At 42.6% G+C, this 22,667-nt stretch overlaps 1 protein-coding gene and 1 pseudogene across 1 annotated transcript; both read left to right on the plus strand.

Moving 5' to 3' along the window:
* The first annotated feature begins 5,062 nt into the window (after positions 1-5,062).
* On the plus strand, positions 5,063-8,189 carry LOC103705710 (annotated as a pseudogene).
* A 9,694-nt stretch (positions 8,190-17,883) lies between these two features.
* On the plus strand, positions 17,884-21,798 carry LOC103705711 (leucine-rich repeat receptor-like serine/threonine-protein kinase BAM1). Its single transcript, XM_008789532.3, has 2 exons — positions 17,884-20,519; positions 21,084-21,798. The coding sequence occupies exons 1-2, from the start codon at positions 17,999-18,001 to the stop codon at positions 21,533-21,535; spliced, it is 2,973 nt and encodes a 990-aa protein (XP_008787754.2). The 5' UTR covers positions 17,884-17,998; the 3' UTR covers positions 21,536-21,798.
* The last annotated feature ends 869 nt before the right edge of the window (positions 21,799-22,667 follow it).

Below are 22,667 nucleotides of genomic sequence, written 5' to 3' on the forward strand. Positions count from 1 at the left end.
TTTCCCTTGGAGCACCTGCTGTTCGGCCTCACAGGCCTGGTATTTCTCCTCGGAGGCCAGGTACTTCGCCTCGGCGGCCATGTACCTCTTCTGGGCCTCCTCGTAGCTGCGCTGGCACCTCCGGGCTTTCTCCCGGTACTCTTGAACCAGGTGCATCAGCATCTCCGTCTCGTGCAAGTGCTGTAAAAGAGAGACGTAAGGCGCCACGAGTAAAAAATCTCTACAAATCACGTAAGAGGAAAATTTTACTCACCCGGACGGTATTGCAGCGGGTAATGTCCATGAAAGCGTTGTAGCTCATGGACTGCATCATGGCCCGGTCAGCCGGGAGCAGCGCGAGCCGAAATACCTCGCGCGCCACTTGTGGGTTTTCGAGGGCTGAGTCACCCTCGAACACTGACCAGGTGGGTGCATAGGGCACCCGTTCCTCCGAGCCTGATAGGCCCGGAAGGCCAGCATCGGCTGGCCTAGGCAGAGCCGACCCTGGGGCTCCCTGACTGCTCCCCGCCGCGGAGCTAGGGGGCTGGGGTCGGATGAGCGGCCGATCTGACCGCCGCACAACTATAGCGGGGCGTGCAAGCACGGGACCCGCTGAACTCCTCCCCTGGTCGGCAACTGGAGCGTCCTGCCGACCAGGGACCTGCGCCAAGGGCGCCGGGCATAGGGGCGCCATCGGGGCTCTGGAGCCCGAGCCCCCGGAGCCCGCGCCCTCTCTCCGATCAGCCTCAGGGCGCGCGGGCTGAGAAGGACCCGCCTCGGAGTCAGCGGGGCGAGAAGGCCCCGCCTCGAGATGCGCAGGGCGAGAGGGCCCCGCCTCGGGATGCGCAGGGCGAGAGGGCCCCGCCTCGGGATGCGCGGGGCGGGAAGGACCCGCCTCGGCCACCACTGCCGCCGAGGGAGTCGAGGTTGCCGAGACCTTCTGCTTTTTTCTCGGCTCGGTGGGCTCTCCTGAGAGCTCGGCCGCTCTCTTCTGGAAGCGAGCATAAAGAACTTCGCTCTTCGTCACCATCTTTGCGATGTCTGCAAAGACGAACAAAATTAGAACATTAGAACAATTAAGGAAATAAAAGGTTGCTGTAACTATCCTTACCCTGAGGACGTGCCGAGCTCAGGCCCACGTTCACCAGAGCGTCCTCGCTAATGAGGCCGTTCAGCAAAATCCCGTCCCCAAGGCTGCGGATGGTGTCGAGGATCTCCTGCTCACGCGGAGAAAGCTGGGGGGGCCTGTTGATGGACTTAAGCTGGGCTGGCCTCCACCTGGGGTCAAACCCCCAGGACCGTTCAGAGCCCAGGAAGAAGAATCTCTCCTTCCAGCCATGAATGGATGAGGGGGCACCATGGAAGAGTGGCCGACCCGCCCGAAGGGCAATGTAGAGCCACTCCCCGTCTCCCGGATTCGACTTAAAAATAAAAAGTCGCCGGAAGACGTTGACAGAGGTAGGAATCCCCTGCAGTAAACACAGTGACAGGAAGCCCATCACTGTCCTCCAAGCGTTCGGAGTGAGTTGCGCCGGAACCAACTGGCATACCGCCAGCAACTCATTCACGAAGCTGTGAAGAGGAAACCGGAGGCCGGCCCAGAGTGACTCCGAGTGCACTCCGATCCGGCCCACCGGAGGATCGGTTATCCGATCCCTTCGCCTGGCGGGTTCCAAACGGAACCCGTGAAGAGGGAAAAACCACTCTTCGGTCATCTCGACCTCCAGGACACTCATGGTGGACACTACTTCACTAGGCAAAGAACCTATTGCAAGAGAGAGAAGTCAAAAAGAAGGGGGACCTGGGGAAGATGCCGGAGAAAGGGGACTTCGGTCTGAGGAAGACTGGAAGAATAGGAAGCTGGAAGCAGAAAGCAATAGAAAGAGGACAGGGGGCCGGGGGAGAGTTTATATAGACCTCCCCAACGGCCCGGATCAGCGAAGAAAACGCTGCGTCCCGGTTAGATGATAACACGTGTCGGTCTAAAAGACAGAACGACGCATTTAATTAGGGCTAGCGCTTCGAACATCGAAGCGCCCCATCGGATCGTGCGGAAAGGCGTCCGCAATCGAAGATCGTGCGGCCCCATCATGAGCCCACGACGCGAGGACGCTTCGCAAAGAGTGTTCCAATAATGAGGCTTTTCGGGGAAGAAGAGACGCCGCCTATTAAAGGCACCTCGAAGCTTCCGATAATTCAAAACACGCAGTAAATCGAAATTTTCGGAATTCGTAATGACCCAACTAAAGCTACTTCCCGCGCTCCAGCTGGTAGCCAACTGGAACTCGGAAGTCGGGGGGTAGTGTTGGGGGAAAAACCCCAAGTCATACATCCACGGAGGCGCTCGGCCAAAGAGCGCCGACCGGAAAGCTACTCGGCCAAGGAGTGCCGACCAGAGAGCTGCTCGGTCAGAGAGTGCCGACCAGAGAACTGCTCGGCCAAGGGGTGCCGACCAGAGAGAGCGCCAAGAAGAGGCGCCCAGCCAAAATAATCAAAGTAGGGATGCTCGGCTAAAAAGAGCCGACCAGGGGGCAAAAAGCGCCGAATAGAGGCGCTCTGCTAGAAGGTGCTCGCCTAAAGAGCGCCGACCAGGAGTACTCAAAGCGGCCCCGCCACAGGGCGCCCCATTGGGCGACCAGCTCGGCTCGGCACCCCTGCCGAGCCGATGCCTTAATGTTTAACCTCCGCCTAAAGTCCAAGTGACTTGACAACTCTTACAGCTTGTAACCTGCCGTTATCTCCAAGCCATCAAGGCATAAGATCTTCGCAGGCATTCGCCACGACCTGCCATTAATGCATGAGACTCCCTCAAGTCTCCGATGCACTCAGTCATTTAATGAACACGGCCCAAGACGATCTCCGGATCACTGAACCATCAGAGCGTATGGCTCTACCTGACCGCCGGTTCATTCGGTAATAAATGCACTTACCATCCACGGACCCCAGGCCCACCACGGCCGGCGGTTCAACAACTCCAACAGGTCCGATCGACCGTGACAACTCCCTGGTTCCGGTCTGATCCGGTCCCGTTCCCCACTACGCCATTAATGGGCTAAATCGTGCCCAATTATCACAGAACAGAACAAACCTCCTGTCACCTCCCAGGTAACCAAATCCTTTTATAAAAGGAAGCCTGGGGGGAAGAGGAAGAGGACCCTCGAGACTGGACTCTGAGAAACCCCTAACAAAAACTCCCCGGACTGAACCCTCCGGGACGGGGTGGGAGGAAGCACAGACACAATTGATGACATCATCCCTTTCATCTTCTTGATCTTATCCAAATATCCTCTGTGTCTTCTCCACATACTCTCCTCCCCGCTCTCTCCACATACTTGCCCCCTCTGACTTAGGCATCGGAGGGCCGGCGCCGGGGAGCCCGGCCACCGGCTTTTTTGCAGGACAGGACAGGACTGGACGCACCACCCCTCTTCGGACGCTCCCACGCCCCATGGTGGAGGACGCAGCCGGCCGGCGCACCGCCGTCCGCCCCCTGCAGCAGCGGAGCTCCTCCTTCTCCGGCTTCGCGGCGGCCCCCGGGTCCAATTTCCAGCAACACTGCCCTATTTCAAATAATTCTACCTTTAAATTTTTGAGGGATGTTAAACATACTCAAATCGTGTAGACATAAAGTGCTTGGCATGCGCAATGGTAATGACACCTAACATCTTGTAATTAATGTAAAAGTTTGTAACATGATGAAAAGTTTGAAAAACTATTTCGGTGATTTCCAGCAAGTAAAGCTTCTCCATACTACTTTTATCTCGATATAAAGAATGCAATTTTCGACTAAAAAAAAGCCATACATTATTTTTTCAAAAACTTTTAGATATTTTTCCCATTTATTCAACATATTAAGGTCCGAGATTTTAAGAGTTTAGATAGGCCTAAAAATGAAGATACAATAGGCAAAAATTAATGAATGATGATCCGAAAAGAAAGTTAAGATGTCAAAAAAAATTTCTTAACGTCTGAATATTTTCTTAAAAAAATATAATTTTTATGCTAGCTTATTTGGGATTTCCAGGACATACATTTTTATTATTTTCTTCTCCATACTTTTGATGATTATTTTTCATATACGTGCTCGATGATTGAACGTCTAATGGAGGAAACTTAGAAGTCTTTTTGTTATATATAGTAGGAAAAAATAAAAATAATATAAAAGTAATCTATGATTTTGTTTACTAAATCAATATTCACATTTTTTTCACCTCAAACAAGTTAATATTTATATTTAAAATGTATTTTATTTGGATGAATAAAAAAATGTCAAATTAATCTTGATAATAGTTATAACAAGAATCTATTTTCAGCTGATACAAAAATTTAAAATAACAAAAAATATTTTATTTAAATAAAGAATGCAAAAGCTAAGTAATTATCGTATTTCCGTTATATAACGACATTATATTAAAATAATATCATAAAAAAATTCAATAAAAAGTAAAAATTATTTTACCATCAGGGCACGTGGAGGTGTTATATATAAAGTAGATATATTATATAGTACAGATACATATACATCTAAAAAAGTTAAAAAATAATAACTTTCGGAGTACACCAAATAACTCTATTTTATCCATCCAAAAAGTATCTCGGAAGTGATTGGCTAGATAAGAGGCTACCCAATCCGTAATTTTGTTGGTTTTTTTGAATAAATATTTTATCTGTAAAGTTAATCCACCATAATTCATAGTCTCAATATTTTTAAGCAGTGGTTGGAGGTGACATTTGGATTCTCTTCGGTCTACCGCTCCTCCCACAACTGATGATTCTGATTCAATTATTACTCATCAGACTCCAGAGCTATCCGGACTTTTGTGGTGACTGCGAACGCAGCTTTCTCTAGATGCATGCCGTGTACCGTGCGCGCATGATCGTTACGATCTTCAAACCTCGGCGAGCCGTTGGATTTGTTAAATCCACGTGTCGTGAATCAATGAACCCGCGAAAGCAGGCATTATTGAGCTAATCCGAGGAGCCGTCTCTCTTTCTCTATAAAAGCCCTCGGTCTCTCCGAAATCAAAGAAAAAGAAGAGAAAAAGGAAAAAAAAAATCTGCTCCTTAATTGAAGTAAAAATCCATGGCGACGCGATCTCGATTCCTCGCAGGAGTCCTCGTGCTCTTCTTGATAGAAGCCGCGAGCACTTGGTCCTCCTCGGAAACCCTAAATTATCTGTCCTCCGAGACGATCTTGGTGAGAAACCCTCCCCAAACACCATCATAGATTTGATTTTTTTGTTGAAGTCTCCGGGCGGCGGCAGAGGAGGGGAGGAGGCCGGATGCTAAGGTTTTGCCGGTTTTGCCTCCATTTCAGCTTGCCGGGCCTATGGAACTTTGGATTCAAGAGGGGGAGGATATGAGGCTGGCCTTGCCGGTTAGTAGTTCTCCATAATTAACGTTTTTCGTGCCAATTGTGTTTTCAAGTTGTAATTTTGCAAAGATTTTGGAAATAATTGGTCCCCTTTCTACTTGCAATTTTAAAATTTGGGATTTTTCAACCCTATGTGTCTGAACATTTTTATGCTGGATTGAATTGTGTCGGAAAGCTTAGTTTTTTTTTTTCCTCTATACTCAGGATTTAGCAGATTAGGATGCCAGGATGTCGATATTTTCTGATTTTTTTTTGAGTATAGGATCATCTAAATTTGAATAATCAGATAAAACATTGTAATTACGATCAAAAAATCAGTTCTTGGGCATCAATCTTGGGTTCATCTAGCAAAGTGGTGTTTGATTTGTATCTCTTTGTTACTTAACTTTCTAGTTGTTATTACCAACATGATTTAGAACTTCTAAAATTCCGGTGAAAAACATTATAATCCATGAACAGTGTATATTTTTCTCCTGACTGTTTTTAATTGGAAATTTCTGGCCTATATTATCCATATAGAATATTTAAACATATTTTATAGTTTGTATTTTGGTATGTTGCAATGATATTTGGAGAGATAAGGCAACTCTAATTTGCCGCAGTGTGGTGGCCCATAATAGGGTTATATTAATTAAAGAGACTACTATATTTTATTGGAGAGCGTCAATTGAGTGATTTCTATTTAGTACCTGAGTATTTCTTTTGATATTTACAAAACTACTAGGCCAGAGTTCATAATAGTGTAGCCTGGGATTTTAGTTTCCTAGGTTTCATTTGCATGTTTGAAATATTGAACAATTCAGCATTATAACATAAAAAGTAGCCTTCACTCCTAGTATTTGGGATGTCATCAAGTCATAACAGGAGAAAGACAAAATGTCTGGAATTTGTTAGAGTTTAGGATTTCATCATTTTTGTGTAACAAGACTATTCCTTGCAATCATGATCATGTTCAAATCGTGGGCATCAAACTTGATCATTTTCTGCTAGTGATGTTTGCAATTGAGATATCTATCAATTTTACATCTTTTTTGGATTTAGGTTTAATTTGTTTGTTTAAAGGGCCAATAAGCTATGGAATTTCTCATAATTCCATCTAAGAAATACTGCAACATAATCCACATGGCGTCCTTAAAATATTTTAAGTTGGAAGTTTGTTAACCTGCACTGCCTGACCTGAAGGTTAAAAGAGAAAAGTCGTACAGTCCTCAATCCTTTAGGACTCCTTTGGTTCTCGAGAAAAGGAGCATGGAAAGTATAGTCAACGGAAAAATGGAGAAATGCCTCATATTTTGTTGGAGTTTTCAAAAGAAAGAGACAGGGGTGTAGCTTTTTCATGAGAATAAAATTTCTATATTTTATGGAAAAGAAAAACCTTTGTTAGATATGGGAAAGTCACTCTCCCACTGGTTGAAAATTGGGATAATTTTTTTTATCAAAAATGCCTTAAAGCTTTTAGATAGAATGGGGCACGGTTTTTTTCTTTATTAACGGCATAATAAGTATTTTACATAACTTTCGCAGTGCTCAACCAAACATAAGCTACTCTAAAATGTTCCATTTTCCTATGGTCAACTAAATATGTAAAAATCACTTTTTCAGGCACCATATATCCAGGTATTAGCCTCCCAGGAAAAATATTCCAGTGAGGAAATATTCTTCCCACGATCAAATGAGTTTTGTAGACACTATTGCGTAGTCTTGAATAATGATATATTGTGTATGCATGCATTTAGATTTAGTGACTTCCTCTAAGTATCCATTGCCTGATAATTGCTTTTGCTATTATTATGTCTCTGCAGCATGATGTCGAAGCAGGTGTGCTGAAGAAGATTATCTTAGCAGATGGTGCAGTTGTGACAGTGAAGGGTGTTTTTTCCCCATTAGCCTAGTACATCCATTGGACCTCCCTCTTCCCCTTAACCGCCACCAAAAGGGTCGTTCCACGTTCATCCGCTCTCTTGACCATTGCTGAAGCCCTCCACAATGCCTCACGATCAAACCAAAAACCCCTCCTCTCCATCCTCATTGTTGTCCCCACCTCTCTCACGTCATCTCCTTCGAAGTCCCCAGAGGACAAGCTCAAGCTGAGGTATCTTGCCCCATGGCTGGCCAAACTCTCCTTCTGTTCCCTCCGAGCCATCTCTGAAGATGTTGAAGGTTCTGACAGTACTCCCTTGTGGCCTCTGACATCACTCAATGGATCCGACTTTAACCTTCAAGGACTGGAGAAGCTATTGGCCTCTGTGCTTGGAACGAAGGGATCCGAAGAAGGATCATTCAGACTTCTTAAGGCATAGGTGTTGGCACAAACCTATGTGAAGATGGGATCTGCTGTGGAGAAGAGGCTTCGTGATGGAGAGGTGGATTAGTCAGGGTTTCCAGAAGTGGCTTCCTGAGAAGGCTGCAGTTCGTTTTGAGGTGGTGGGAAGGATTGATCCCAGAGAGGACTGCAGAGGTCCAGCCCTTTGAGACTCGGGAGGTCAGAGTTTACAGCTTGAAAAACGAGAACATATCCATGACTCAGATGCCAATTATTCATCCACCACCCATTTATTTCACTTTTTGATCTCGTTCGTTTAGTTGGACTAACTTGGATTTAAAAGACATAGAAAGTGTACAAATCTAGAGGTGGTGGAAAGTCTTTTATCTTGTGTCTCTAACCAAAATATTGGTTGATCTATATATACCAAATCTTTGGTGGAGAATGTCAGAAGAGCAAGAGATTTGTCAAAAACTTCTGAGTCATCATTCTGCACGTTGTAATGATGTAAATTTTGAATGGACGGTTGGACTTCATGGGCATAAATTTTGTGAACAGGAATTGGCATGAAAATCGCACGAAATCAGAGGAAAATGGTCGGTGTTTGTTCGCCTGTAGTTTTTGGAACAAGTTCTCGCAGGCCATGCTGGAGCCTTCATTGAGATCATAGTGCTTGAGATCGATACTTGGCCGTGGTTGGTGTCCGGCGCTAAAGCACTATGATGCTGTTGGACATTATTTTAATCTCTCTGTCCAATTTTTGAATTTTAAAATTTTTAAAATATAAATATATTTTGGTACTGTCGATTATTTTAAAGATATAAATATGGTGATAACGGTGAAGATGATGGTAGCAGCCACTAGTAAAGTGTCTGTGTATTGTTGGCAGGAGCAATTGCAATACGGTGAGTTATGATAGTGATGGTGGTGGTGGTGGTGGTGGTGAGGGCATCAACAATATAGCAACCGTGACTAAGATAGCAACGGTAGCAGCAATGATGTTATCTAGGTTATCGGCGGCTTAATGATAATGACAATATTGGTATTTTTGCTACAAAGTAGAAGGGTTATTGTCGATAATACATAAGTGGCGATAATGGTTGGATTAGTTGCGGTAGAGATGATAATTGCAATGGATGCGCAGGTGTTGGTGGTATTAATTATGGTGACAAAAAATATGAGTTTTTTTGACTTGTAATATTTTTAAAATTTTTTATTTTTCTAAATGCAATGAAAATAATTTTGAAAATAGAAAATAACAATAATAACTTCAAATATATTTTTAATCCCAATTTTTATGATTTTATTTTTTAAAAACAAAAAGAAATAGTTTTAAACATTAAAAAAAGAAAGAAATAAACGGATATCCAACGGAGTTTGTATGCTTTTGACCGCTGAAATTTAAGCCTGCAAGTCGCCTGGCAGAGAAGTTTAGTTCTCATGGTTAAGATGTACCATCATTGCTACTGAAGTGGTAGTTCAGTGGAACGGAGTTTTACTTCCAACCAAGTGGTTTCGAGTTCGAAACGTACGAGCGTCGATGGGATGCCCAACACACAGTCATTTTTGTCCGCATCTAATATTTTTCTGGCGGAATGGGGGCTGCTACGTACGTGGGGTGGGCTTGTCCCCTCCTACCCCCTTCTTTTTTCTTTCAGGCAAAAAATAATAATAAAAAAAAATAAAACCTCCTCCCCCCTTCCTTTTTCTTTCAGGCAAAAAATAAAAAAATAAAAATAAATGTACCATCGTCCCTTCGGACGTAAAATGGATGCTTTTCACTAAGATAAATTCATAATTATGTATTTACTTTTGGGTGTTCGGGATCAAAACCTACTCTGTCCATCACATTGAAAGCTCGACATGAGAGCGTTTTATGGGCAAGAATTCACACAAGAAATATTGTAGCCACTTTCCGTAATAGAGGAAGAAAAGAAACCACATTGCGGACTTAAGATTTCCATCGCCTTGCCAAAGAACACCCATCCGCACTAGTATATTAGCTTTTCACATAACAGAGATGCTTTAGAAGGTTATTTGAGTTCAATTTGGCTAAATATCCAGCCAAATTTTATTTCCGTAATCCTTCTACGTACATTTATTTATTAAATGGTGTCCACATTCTTAATCTCGGCAAACTATTCCCAGTCCTAATTCCTCATGGGAAGCTTCATGAGAATCAGGCCAGCCCAAATTAGCCCAGGTCACAAGACATTTGGCCCAAGATCAGCCTAGCCCCTACTTAACCCGAGCTCGGCCCAATAAATGAGCTTTGATGAAATCAGGCCAGCCCAAGTTAGTAACAAATCGAAATTCAAAAAATATTTCTCCGTCCCCCCTCTACAGTCATAATTATTATTCCAGATCTATATCGATAATTTGTATACAATCCTTAATTAGAAGAATGACTCCTTGACTCACTAGTTAGCATCAAATTTTTGCTATATTTCTGTAATATGTATATCAAATATATGTATACATGCCAAACAAGTATTGGGCCGGGATGGATTGGGTTACTGGGCTGCCAAGACCAGCCCATTCTGTAAACATATTGGCCCAACCTTCTTCTAATACGGGCTAGGTCGAGTGAAGCCTAGCTCTTCTTTTTTTTGACATGCATCAAATAGACTAGGATCATCTAATCTCCTAACCAGAACTTTTGCAAGAACTAATATCTGGAGGGAGAGAGAGAGAGAGAGAGAGAGAGAGAGAGGGAGAGAGAGAGAGAGAGAGAGAGAGCAGGTGGATGATGTTTTATCTCAGATGGAACTGCTGAGGAAATGGTCAGTGTGCAGTGCACAGCAGTGTTAACTTACAAGTTTTTTTGAGGTTTGTAAAGCTAATATTTCAGCTTTATCTGCTATCTCAGGAGATTCAATGCCAACGTAAAACTGACATTTTTGTTGGTAGGTTCAAAAACAAGGCTGAAAAAAGCTTGGACTAAGATATCCTAAAATAATGGCCTGATACAATGACCAAGATATGAACACATCTTCAGATATATTGACATCATGTGGTAATACATTCACATTATCTCCAGCAAATAAAACCAATATCGTGTGTTACCGCAATGTAGTATTCTGAAGGCATCAGCCATTAAACCTAAGGCCCTATTTGGGATTGCTATTGGCAGCAGAGCTTTTAGAAGTAGAGATTTCGGAAAGTAGAGCTTTTGTAAGTAGAGTTTCAATTAACAGCTATTTACTCTTTGGTAACTATATTTTTAAAATATTGTGAAACTTTAATATAAGTTTGGTAACCAAAATAATAAAGTACTTTTGGTATGATACAATGATAATAAAGTATATTGCATAGTATTTTATAGTAGAGTATAATACAATATAATATTAGATATCATTATATATTAAAATATTATTATTTTGTATAATATTATTATAATATAGTGTAATATAATATTGAATACTATAGCATAATAATATGACATAATATGATATAATATAATATAGTAGTGTATTATTAATAGAACAATATTACTATAATGTAACATAATCTTATTATAATGATAACATAATATATAATATAATATAATATCTACATATATATATATATATATATATATATATATATATATTGTTAGTATTATTACTATTATTAGTATTATTATTAATAGTACAATATTACTACAATGTAATATAATATTATTTTAATTATAACATAATATATAATATAATATTATAACATTATACTATATTATAGCAATATAATATAATATAATATAACGGATTAGAATATATTGAGTTGTAGGAATTGGCATTTTGGTCATCAATTTTTTTTTATTAAAATTAAAACAGCTTTTCGACCTTAGTGAGAAAGCACTTTTGGAAAAAAGCTCCAAAATAGAGCTTTTCTTAAGTAAATCTTTTCAGCTTTCTGGTAAAGCCAATATAGTTTTCTGTTTTTTTATTAAACACCACTATATTATCCAAAGGTACTTTTAGAAGGGCAAAAAAAATGTTTTTTAGTCCTCCAAAAACTTTACCAAATGGGGCCCAAGAATACTTGGGTTGGCATCCGGTCAGGCCACCGGACAAGCACTACACCATTGGAGATAGAAACCTGGTTCCCTTTTTAATAATTTACAAACACACAGACAGTAATTTAACTACCTAGGTGCACCCAATCCATTTGATAAGAAAACCCTAGCAGCACGCATTTCAATTCTCTACCATTTGCAAGCAAATAAAGTCAATTTAATTGTTGAATAAAATAACTTTAAAGTAGAGAGAATCTCTCTTCCAATTTCGATGCAGTCACATGTTGCTTTCCCTGAACCCAATAGCCGGTATATTAAACGAAGCCTCTTTACCCACAAGATTCTATTTTGGCGTATGAAAGTCCCGTGATGGCTGCCTGCTTAGCCTTTTTTCTGGCCTACTTTTAGTAACGATATTCTCTGAATTCTCCAAAATTTGAATGGTTGTTGGCGATTGTAGATACAAGAGATAATGGATGATCCTTTAATCACCATTCTTTTAGTAACATATATATATATATATATATATATATATATATATATATATATATATATATATATATATATATATATATATATATATATATATTCATAACTTATTCAAAATAAACAGATGAATTGTATGGTAGTAATAGCCATCTTAGAATGGCACGCTTTATACCCTACACTGCGTGCACCATATGGATGTACATATCGATAATGATAGCCACTCGTTCTTTTAGAGTGCATTGAGATGGGTGCTTGATAAATAGAGATGATTTAATCATGATTCTTTTAATAACATATATATTCATGACTTATTCAAAATAAATAGACAAATTATATATTGGTGATAGCCATCTTAGAGCATCGTCTTTGGATGCTTTATACACCGCACTATGTGCCGCACGTGGACGTACACGTTGATAATCACAGTAGCTTGTTCCTATAGCGATGTATCGAGAAGAGCATTCAATGAATGAATTCATAGAAACGAGCAATTATAATTGGCAGCATGCACAGCTATATTATGCATATAGTATGAGATATAACTTCGTTGTGTCTTTGTTGCAACTAAGAGTACACTAAGGCATAGATCGAAGGGGATTCCGATGTCGATTCATTGTCCACAAATAATCCAATGGATGTTTTGTCTCTCCTGAATGATTCTCTTTCAATAATCCATAGCCTCCTCGCATCCATCCTGAGGACACAAACTGGTCTTAGAGAGATTTAGTTTTTCCCCACTTTTTTTTTAATGTTGTAACTAATTGGGCTCTTCTATACTCTTTTATATTAAAAAATGGCATAATTAACGTAATTGATCTTGTATGCTATATTTTTGTTCAAACTTTTTTACATACGTTTTGTATTTGAAAATAAGATCCTGAAATTGTCGCTCCCCTGGCGAGTTGTCAGTGGATGCCAGAACTGGTGACCGGGCTTCGTTTCAAAATGGCTTCTGCCGACGCTGCGGAATACGACGGGAATGAGGAAGTGGGGTCGTCCGGGTCATTCTCTCCATGGATGAGGAAGCCGGGCTCGTTGGTCCTGACCCACAGTGTAATATTGGTGGCGCTGATGAGAATGAAAACTTTAGGAAAAATAAGTTTCTATTTTTTTGGTACTTTGCCTGAATTTTACCTCGTCCATGGATCACCATGGGACTCAATGAGGCCGGTGGAGTGGGACGGAGGGATGGATTAACAGAATATGACCCAACCTGCCAATCTGACTCATGTTCCGTTGAAATCACCACTTGTCCTAAAAGCTTAAGCTTAGATGAAGTAGATTTATTTATATATTTTATATTTTCTTACACTCCTTCTCACATGTGCGTCGGACTTTCTTTCAATGAGTGAGCCCAACATGTGAAATTTTTTATAATAAGATTAAAGAGTGCGGAGACAGAGTTCAAATTCAGGACCTCTACTCTGATACCATGTTAATATCACCATTTATCCTAAAAGCTTAAGCTTATAGGATGAGGTAGATTTATTTATATATTTTATATTTTCTTACATATTTGACCTACAATAAGTAGACTGAAATTTTGGCCAATCAGATTCGGATCATAAATAGGCCTATCCGTTTAAACTGTTTAATAATAGAATTAGATTCAAGTTTCAACTCTTTGATCCGTTTAACCTATTTAATAATGATTGGATCGAGTTAAGAAGGTTAAACAAGTTATTTGTTTATTAAATAGGTTAATAAGTTAATAGGTTGTATAGATTATACCAGTTAACATGTTGACAGATTAAGCAAGTTAATAAATAGGCTAAGCAAGTTGGGTCGAATTACCTGTTTATTAAATATGGTATATTTATATTTTAAATTCTGGCTTGATAAATAGGTCATGTGCATATTTGAAATTTTTTAATCTGATCTGAGTCAATTGCCGCCCCTAAATATATAAATTAAAGCTCGCATGATAATGATGCGAGTCTCTTACTAAAAGCCGGCTATGGACTGAATGGCCAATTTGGGACAAAAATATAGCTATGTGGACTGATTTGAGACTTTTTAAAGTAGGAGGGGACCAAGTGAAACTTGAGCCAAATACAGAATATGAAACTATATTTTTCGCTCAACAGACCAAATGAGGTGGACTTACAATCCTGGACTCATGGTCCAAAATCTAAGCTGTTGGGAGGAGAATTAGCTCGAATTAATAAACTTCATTCCTTTTATTAATCAACGTGGGATTATAACAATTTTTCTCACCCAATTGTATGATGCTCTCGTCATGGTTGAATCCTAGTCGGCCCTACTAGATTCTTCATGACCATCGTCTCCCTCGGTAAAAAAAAAAAAAGATCAATAAAAATTATGCTATACAATAGATTTGGATTTGCCACCATTAATTACAGACCAACTACCTAAAAGCTTAAACTGTTGGGCTGCGAGTTCACGAGAGGCAGTCACATTCCTACTTCTATTGTTTGCGTCCATGCTAGCTTTTCTGTATGTAAGGAAGAGGGCTCTCTTCTATTGCGCATGTGAGAGAGAGGACGAACACCTTCTTAGGGATCCTTTTCTTCAATGGCCAAATTTGACCAACCATCTGCACGAATTATGGCTTCCTCATCGGTACTACTCTTTTTCACCAGCCACCTGCATTTCCACTGCTTGCTTAGCTATATATTACACCAAAACAAAGATCAAGATAATGACAAAAGTTAGTAAGATATCCCAATGAATCAGAAGAAAACATAGTTAGACATTTAATTGTATGATAGCCCATTGAAGGGTCGTACCTTTCTCTTTTTCCATAAAAATATTTTATGTAGCTTTGCAACTAGCATGTAGAAAATTCATTACCATCACAACAAAATTCCGCCATATCCTATGTTGGCCAAACTCAACTCAAAATAAGCTTTAATCTCAAACTAGTTAGAGTCATTGATATGTATGAGTAAGTTTTCTAAATTCCATTCTATTTAGAGCCGTACTTTCTAAAAAATGTAGAAATATTAAGTCCTTTTTTACTATTTCATCCCATATAACTTTCGGTCTATCTCTGCTTCTTCTTTTTTTCCCTTATATCTATTAAATCTTTTCTTCGTGTTAGTGCACCACTCAGCCAACATTTTACGTGTCCAAATCATTTAAGTCGACCTTTTAATATGTCCTCAATTAGCACTATCTCTATCTTTTTATGAATGACTTCATTTTTATTCAATCTTTTCTTGAATTACCACACATTTATATCAATATTTTTATTTTGCCTATATTTATATTGTGCACGTATAAGTACACCAATAGTTGTATGAGAGGCCGACTTCAAAAAGGATACAAGCTAGCAATAGAATATTGGACCTTGCAACAATGCATATGCATGGCACAACTTTTAGGTATAGCCAACCTCCACGATGAGCGGTGAAATGGTTGGTGGATGGAGGAAAGAGGAATGGTGCCGAGAGGGATGGCCCACCTTAGAACACCGTCATATTCTCCTTCACCTCAAAACAAGCTTCTAAAAATGAGAAATTATATCCTACATTGTGTGCACCACACCAATGAGATAGTCTCATTCCTGTAGACCCCATTCATCATATACTTTTCTTGGTGATTGGCCTACGAGAATGAGACGACCTGATTAGCATGGTGCATGACCTGATTGGTGCATGCAATGCAAGATATGATTTAACTCTAAAGACAAACCAAATAGACAATAGTATAAGTTACCAAGCCATGGCCATGAAGTGGTTAGACGAAGCTGCCTCCACCACCATGCTTTCCAATTGGCCTCAAACCCTCTGCAGCACAGCCGAAAATTGGATTGTGAGCCACCCACATGTCAATCCTTTGGCTTTCGACATTTAAGATGGACGCGGGTTGTTGAGCCCAACCCCAAAGAGCTAGCTATCTTGTTAGCAAGAGTGGCATTTTATGACCCGATCCATTAAACTGATCCACAAACGGCCCACTTTAAGCAGATTTGGATTTGACGTAAATAGATTTCAATCATAAATAGTTTAACTCGTCTAGATTTATTTAATAAATGAGTTGGATTTAGGTTTAGATCTTTGATCCATTTAGCCTACTTTGATCTATTTATAATTGGATCAGATCGTCATCCAATCCGTTTAACCTGTATAAAATTTATTTAACTTATTTGAAACCAGCTTAACATGTTTATGATCTTTTTAACCTACCCGCTTGACCTTTTTAATCTATTTAAATTTATTTAACCATTAAAAACCTATTTAATCTATTTAACCTGACTTAACTTGTTTAATGAATGAATCATGTGGGTTGGGTATGGTTATTTGTTTAATAAACAGGTGGGATTCATTTTGAAATTTTAATCTGTTTAATAAACAAGTCGGGTTCATATTGGCTAATTTTTTGACCAATTATAAATGCATCTTTATGTGCATCATCCCAATCATACTCCTCTACTTGATATCCACCTCATACATGATCAGGGCTCACAGAGCAATGTGAGTGTGCATGTGTTGGCATTACAAAGATGACCAAAAGCTTGTGGAGTTAATTTAGATGAAACCTCATCCTCAGACTCGGAGATCATAAGAAAACCTTGGGACTCTATATTTGCAAGCCCTAAGACCTCCCTACTTTCTGGCAGGAGCGGCCTAATGTATTTGAAGGCCTAAGGCCGTTTTGTTTTTGAGATCTTCCCTACAGTGGGCCGGCCTAAGGTGAACTCACAAAGAATCGTTTTTCTTTCCATTTTGTCTTTGAGGTCTTTCCTGCGGTGGGCCTTCCTTGGGCCGGAACTTTAGGCAACTGCCTCAGTCACCTAAGGGTTGGGCCAGCCCTACTTTCTGAAAAATCCCAAAAGTTCAATTACCTAAAACCAGCCATCATTATTTCTCTTAATCACATTTAATAATGAGCCCCTAACCCTGGAAGGGAATGGAAAGCCAACTCACGGGTCAAGCTGTGAAACACCCCATAAAATCAAGTCTATAATCTCCGCTGGTAGTCCACCACCACACTATATGCTATAGCTCTAAGCCGAGCAAACCGTAGAGGAGACCCTAGCCGACGAAATTATTAGATTTTAGCGGACAAAATTATTAGATGGACGAGATCCACCATAATAGAATGGATTATAAATTGGGTCTTGGTTCAAAATTATATTTATTTTTGGAGTCATATGCTTCCTAAAATGAAATTATGAGATGAATTTATTTTTTATTATAAATCTAGGATAAATATGGTCCATCTAATAATTTTTTTCTAAAAAACTGGTACCAAATATCAAGATACATGAATTACAGAAGAATTTAGGTATGAATTTATTAATTATTACATGCTGGAGCTGCGTTCGGGAAAATAAAATACTTCACCATACCATTGCATGAACAAATTTTCCAATCATTAACACACGGAATGGGACAAGATGGATGCCGTGGCTTCCGTGATGCTTTCCCTTTTATCCCATTCAACCATCTCCAATCTCTCCCCCTCCCTCACAGCCCGCCAGCTCAGCCATGTTGCAGTAAATGGTCCCATCAACCCTCTTGGCCATCTTATCCTTCTGGTGATAATATTCGCCTCACAAGTTCCATACTTTCGCTTCTTTTTTTTTTTATTGAGACGTACTTTTAACTTCCGGCGTAGTATATGCACCATTAAAAGAGCGTACATATATCAAATAAACTTCCTTTTAAAGATTTTTCTTTTAAAAAAATTCAGCCGCGAACGCCATCCCCTATCGAATAAAAAAAAAAAACAAAATATAAAAAAGCGTGAGTGAGGGGAAAGGACACAACTTAAAGCAAAAAGCCCTAAAAATCACACAAAAAGACACCCGAAAAGCCGGCATAAAAAAACCCACGCCTTTCCCCGCACTCTGCACTCGAAACCGGAGAGTAAGAAGCCAGCACTCTCTCTCCCTACTCAGAAGAAGTGGCTGAGCAAAGAAACAAAGAAAATGCCATCGCTCTATCTTCTCCTCCTCTTCCTCGCCGCCGTCCGTCCTTCTGCCGCCGCCGACGCCGGCGAAGTAACGGCGGTGGAGCACCGCGCCCTCCTCGACGTCAAGGCGGCGAGCGGCAGCCCCTCCGGGTCCTTCGCCGGCTGGGACGCCACGGCCGATCACTGCCGCTCCTGGGCCGGCGTCGCCTGCGACGCCGCCGGCCGCGTCGTCTCCCTCGACATCTCCAACCTCAACCTCTCCGGCCCCATACCGCCGGAGCTCTCCCTTCTCTCCGGCCTCCGCTACCTCAATCTCTCCAATAATGTCTTCAATGGCACCTTCCCCTCCGCGCTCTCCAGCCTGAAGAACCTCCGCGTTCTCGACATCTACAACAACAACCTCACCGGCGTCCTTCCCGTCGACGTCGCCGACCTTCCTGCCCTCCGCCACCTCCACCTCGGCGGCAACTTCTTTTCCGGCGCCATCCCGCCGGAGTACGGCCGGTGGGAGCATATTGAATACCTCGCCATCTCCGGCAATGAGCTCGGCGGCCCCATCCCGCCGGAGCTTGGCAACCTCACCAGCCTCCGCGAGCTCTACATCGGGTACTTCAACAGCTACCAGGGCAGCCTCCCCGCCGCCATCGGCAACCTCACCTCTCTCGTCCGTCTCGACGCCGCCAACTGCGGCCTCTCCGGCGAGATCCCGCCGGAGATGGGCAACCTTCAGAACCTCGACACCCTCTTCCTCCAGGTGAACGGCCTGTTCGGCGAGATCACGCCGGAGCTCGGCAAGCTCCGGAGCCTCAAGTCCATGGATCTCTCCAACAACGCCCTCGCTGGAGAGATCCCGCCGACCTTTGCCGACCTCAAGAACCTCACCCTCCTCAACCTCTTCCGCAACAAGCTCTACGGGGCCATCCCGGACTTCGTCGGCGATCTCCCGCAGCTGGAGGTGCTCCAGCTCTGGGAGAACAACTTCACCGGCGAGATCCCCCGCCGGCTCGGAACCAACGGCCGCCTCCAGCTCCTTGACCTCTCTTCCAACAAGCTCACCGGATCCCTCCCGCCGGATCTCTGCTCCGGCGACAAGCTCCAAACCCTGATCGCCCTCGGGAACTTCCTCTTCGGATCCATCCCGGAATCCCTCGGCCGGTGTAAATCCCTCAGCCGGATTCGGTTGGGGGAGAACTACCTCACCGGATCGATCCCCATTGGCCTCTTCAGCTTGCGCAACCTCGTCCAGGTCGAGCTCCAGGACAACCTCCTCAACGGCAGCTTCCCGGAGAAGGCCAGCTCGCCGACGCTCGGCCAGATAAGCCTCTCTAACAACCGCCTCTCTGCCGCTCTCCCGTCGTCCATCGGCAACTTCCCCGGCCTCCAGAAGCTCCTCCTCGGCCAGAACCAGTTCTCCGGCTGCATCCCGCCGGAGATCGGGAAGCTGCAGCAGCTCTCCAAGATGGACTTCAGCGGCAACCGCTTCTCCTGCCCGATCCCTGCAGAGACCAGCAAGTGCAAGCTCCTAACTTTCATCGATCTCAGCCGGAACAATCTCTCCGGCGAGATCCCGGTGGAGATTACCGAAATGAGGATCTTGAATTACCTTAATCTGTCGAGAAACCATCTTGAAGGGGAGATTCCGACATCCATTTCGACAATGCAGAGCCTGACGGCCGTCGACTTCTCCTACAACAACCTCTCCGGCCTCGTCCCGGGCACCGGTCAGTTCAGCTACTTCAACCAGACATCCTTCGTCGGCAACCCCGACCTCTGCGGCCCCTATCTCGGGCCTTGCCGACCCGGAATTCCCGATGACTCGCATCCATCTCATTCCAAAGGTCCCCTCTCTGCTTCCTTAAAGCTATTGCTTGTCATTGGCCTTCTTTTCTGTTCCATCGCCTTCGCCATCGCCGCCATTATCAAAGCTCGGTCTTTGAAGAAGGCCCGCGAAGCTCGAGCATGGAAGTTCACGGCTTTCCAGCGTCTCGATTTCACCTGCGACGATGTCTTGGATTGTCTGAAGGAGGAGAACATCATCGGGAAAGGAGGCGCTGGAATTGTATACAAGGGCGTTATGCGCAACGGTGAAGAGGTGGCGGTGAAGAGGCTCCCGGCAATGAGCAGGGGATCATCCCATGACCATGGGTTCTCTGCGGAGATTCAAACGCTTGGGAGGATCCGACACCGGCACATCGTAAGACTGCTGGGCTTCTGTTCTAACCATGAGACCAATCTTCTAGTTTACGAGTATATGCCCAATGGGAGCCTCGGAGAGGTTCTCCATGGAAAGAAAGGAGGCCATTTGCAATGGGACACAAGGTATAAGATTGCCGTGGAAGCGGCCAAGGGCCTGTGCTATCTCCACCATGACTGCTCCCCCTTGATCCTCCACCGCGATGTCAAGTCCAACAACATCCTCCTGGATTCCAATTTCGAAGCCCATGTTGCTGATTTTGGCCTCGCCAAGTTCCTGCAGGACTCCGGTACTTCCGAATGCATGTCAGCCATCGCCGGCTCTTATGGATACATTGCTCCAGGTTCTACTCATTTCACCCTTTATATTAATTAAGTTTCTTAGTTAAACTTGATTGCTTTTTTAATGGAAGCTTTTAGCATGCTCCAACTCCTCTGCCTTCTTCGCCCATGGGCGACGATAACTAAGCCGGCTTCTAGAAAACCAGCTTTTTTAAAAAGAAAAGAAAGAAAGAAACTTTAACTAATTCATGAGGAATTTATCGCATATTCGTCATTCTTTCTCCATGTCAATCATTTCTGATTACTTCAGAACAAAGAAAGCACGCGCTGTCTGAAACTATTTTAAAAGAGTCGCTTGTTTGTTTCTGTTTTGCTCGGGTCCTGTCATGGCGTAAACTAATCCAGCCTCTGGTACGAGATATATAGAAAAATTCGAATGCAAGATCTTATTCTTACCTTTGTTTTATGGCCATGCAGTAGATCTAGTAATTCCCAATAAATGAGTTTGCTGCCTCCCTTCATTTCCTGTTCTGCCGCTATGTACAGTAATTAGTAAAAACTTGTTGATTGCCATGAGGTTTTTAAGGTTTCTACTCTCTGCTGATTAAAAATCTTGCTATACGCAGAATACGCCTACACTCTGAAGGTGGATGAAAAGAGCGACGTCTACAGCTTTGGAGTGGTGCTCCTAGAACTTGTAAGCGGAAAGAAGCCTGTTGGGGAATTTGGGGATGGTGTCGACATCGTGCAGTGGATGAGAAAGATGACGGACTCCAACAAGGAGGCGGTGACGAACATCCTGGATCCGAGGCTGTCGACGGTGCCGCTTCATGACGTGATGCATGTGTTCTATGTGGCGATGCTGTGCGTGGAAGAACAGAGTGTCGAGCGCCCAACGATGAGGGAAGTCGTCCAGATCCTCTCCGAGCTGCCGAGGCCAACGCCGAAACCAGGAGAGGACTCTTCGAACGATGAAGAATCTGAAGCACCAGCCCCGGTTCCTTCAGCAGAAACACCCAGCAAAGAGCAGCAGCAACCAGCTCCACGGTCACCACCACCTGATCTCCTTAGCATTTGAAGTTCTAGGCTTAGAAGTTGGCGTGTAAGGTTTTCTTTCTTGCTTTCTTTTGCCCGATCTGTGTCCCTAGATTAGGATTAAGTTGTCGGAATTCCTGTACAGCTGAATTGGATGGGTTTTGCTTGGTTTACTCTCTCTTCTAGTACTGCTGCTCCTCCTCGAGTTAACATCAAAGGTGATTGTTTCAGGGTTCTTCATTTCCATGAACAAGTAAATGAAACTGCAGGAATTAAACGCCAGGAATGACGTGGGTTGGTATTCAATTCTGTGTGGCTGCTCAGTAAATTTAGTTGATTGATGAGATCCAGTTCGAGTAGAGATGTAACGATAAGAGAGAAAGAGAGAGAGGGGGGGGGGTCTCTTGGTTCAGTTCAGTTATTAGCGGCCTGACCGCTGCTCAGAGTCTCACAGAGTGCAAGTCCCCTCGCTGTCCACAAGTCAACCATTTCTATTTGATTCCTTTGAAACGATCAATTAAATAGAGAAGCTGGCGTGCAGAAGCTCATGCGTCTATCGGTTGCAAGGATATAGTCTACTGACTGAACAAATACAGCGGATCAGCAAACCTCTCTCTCTCTCTGTCTCTGAAATGCATTCACTTATGTTTTTTTCTTTTCTTTTATTTCTCTCTCGCCTTCAAGTGCTCTTAGTATTTTGTTATTTACACTCTTTCTAACTTTGCTTCTCCAAATATTGCATTATTAGATGATGCAAACAGGATCATTTCATATTTGCGACTTGGGTTTGAATTTGTCCAAGTTCTCACAAAAAAACTGAAGCTGGAGAAAATTGAAGAGAGAAGATCCAGCATGCATGAATCATGACTGATCCTCTCTTATTCTTGTATAGGCTTCTATCGCATATATAAATTGAGGGAGTTAGTGAGCAGTCATACTTTGGCAGTGAAAAATTACATTTTGCTGAGGAAAGTTTTTTCTTTCTGTATTTTCATTAATCAAATAGGGATAACATATGAGGATAGCGAGCTGCTGAGGATTTAGGAAAGAACTGTCGATTCATGATTATCTCTTCTTTAACCAAATTATAAAGGATTAGGGATTACCATAATTTGGTCTAGTAATTTATTCAAAAGATAAGGCCAAAGAAATGCCTAACTCTATCTCCTGTTCCA

This window comes from Phoenix dactylifera, chromosome 16 (assembly GCF_009389715.1).
Source record: "Phoenix dactylifera cultivar Barhee BC4 chromosome 16, palm_55x_up_171113_PBpolish2nd_filt_p, whole genome shotgun sequence".
Taxonomy (NCBI): Eukaryota; Viridiplantae; Streptophyta; class Magnoliopsida; order Arecales; family Arecaceae; genus Phoenix; species Phoenix dactylifera.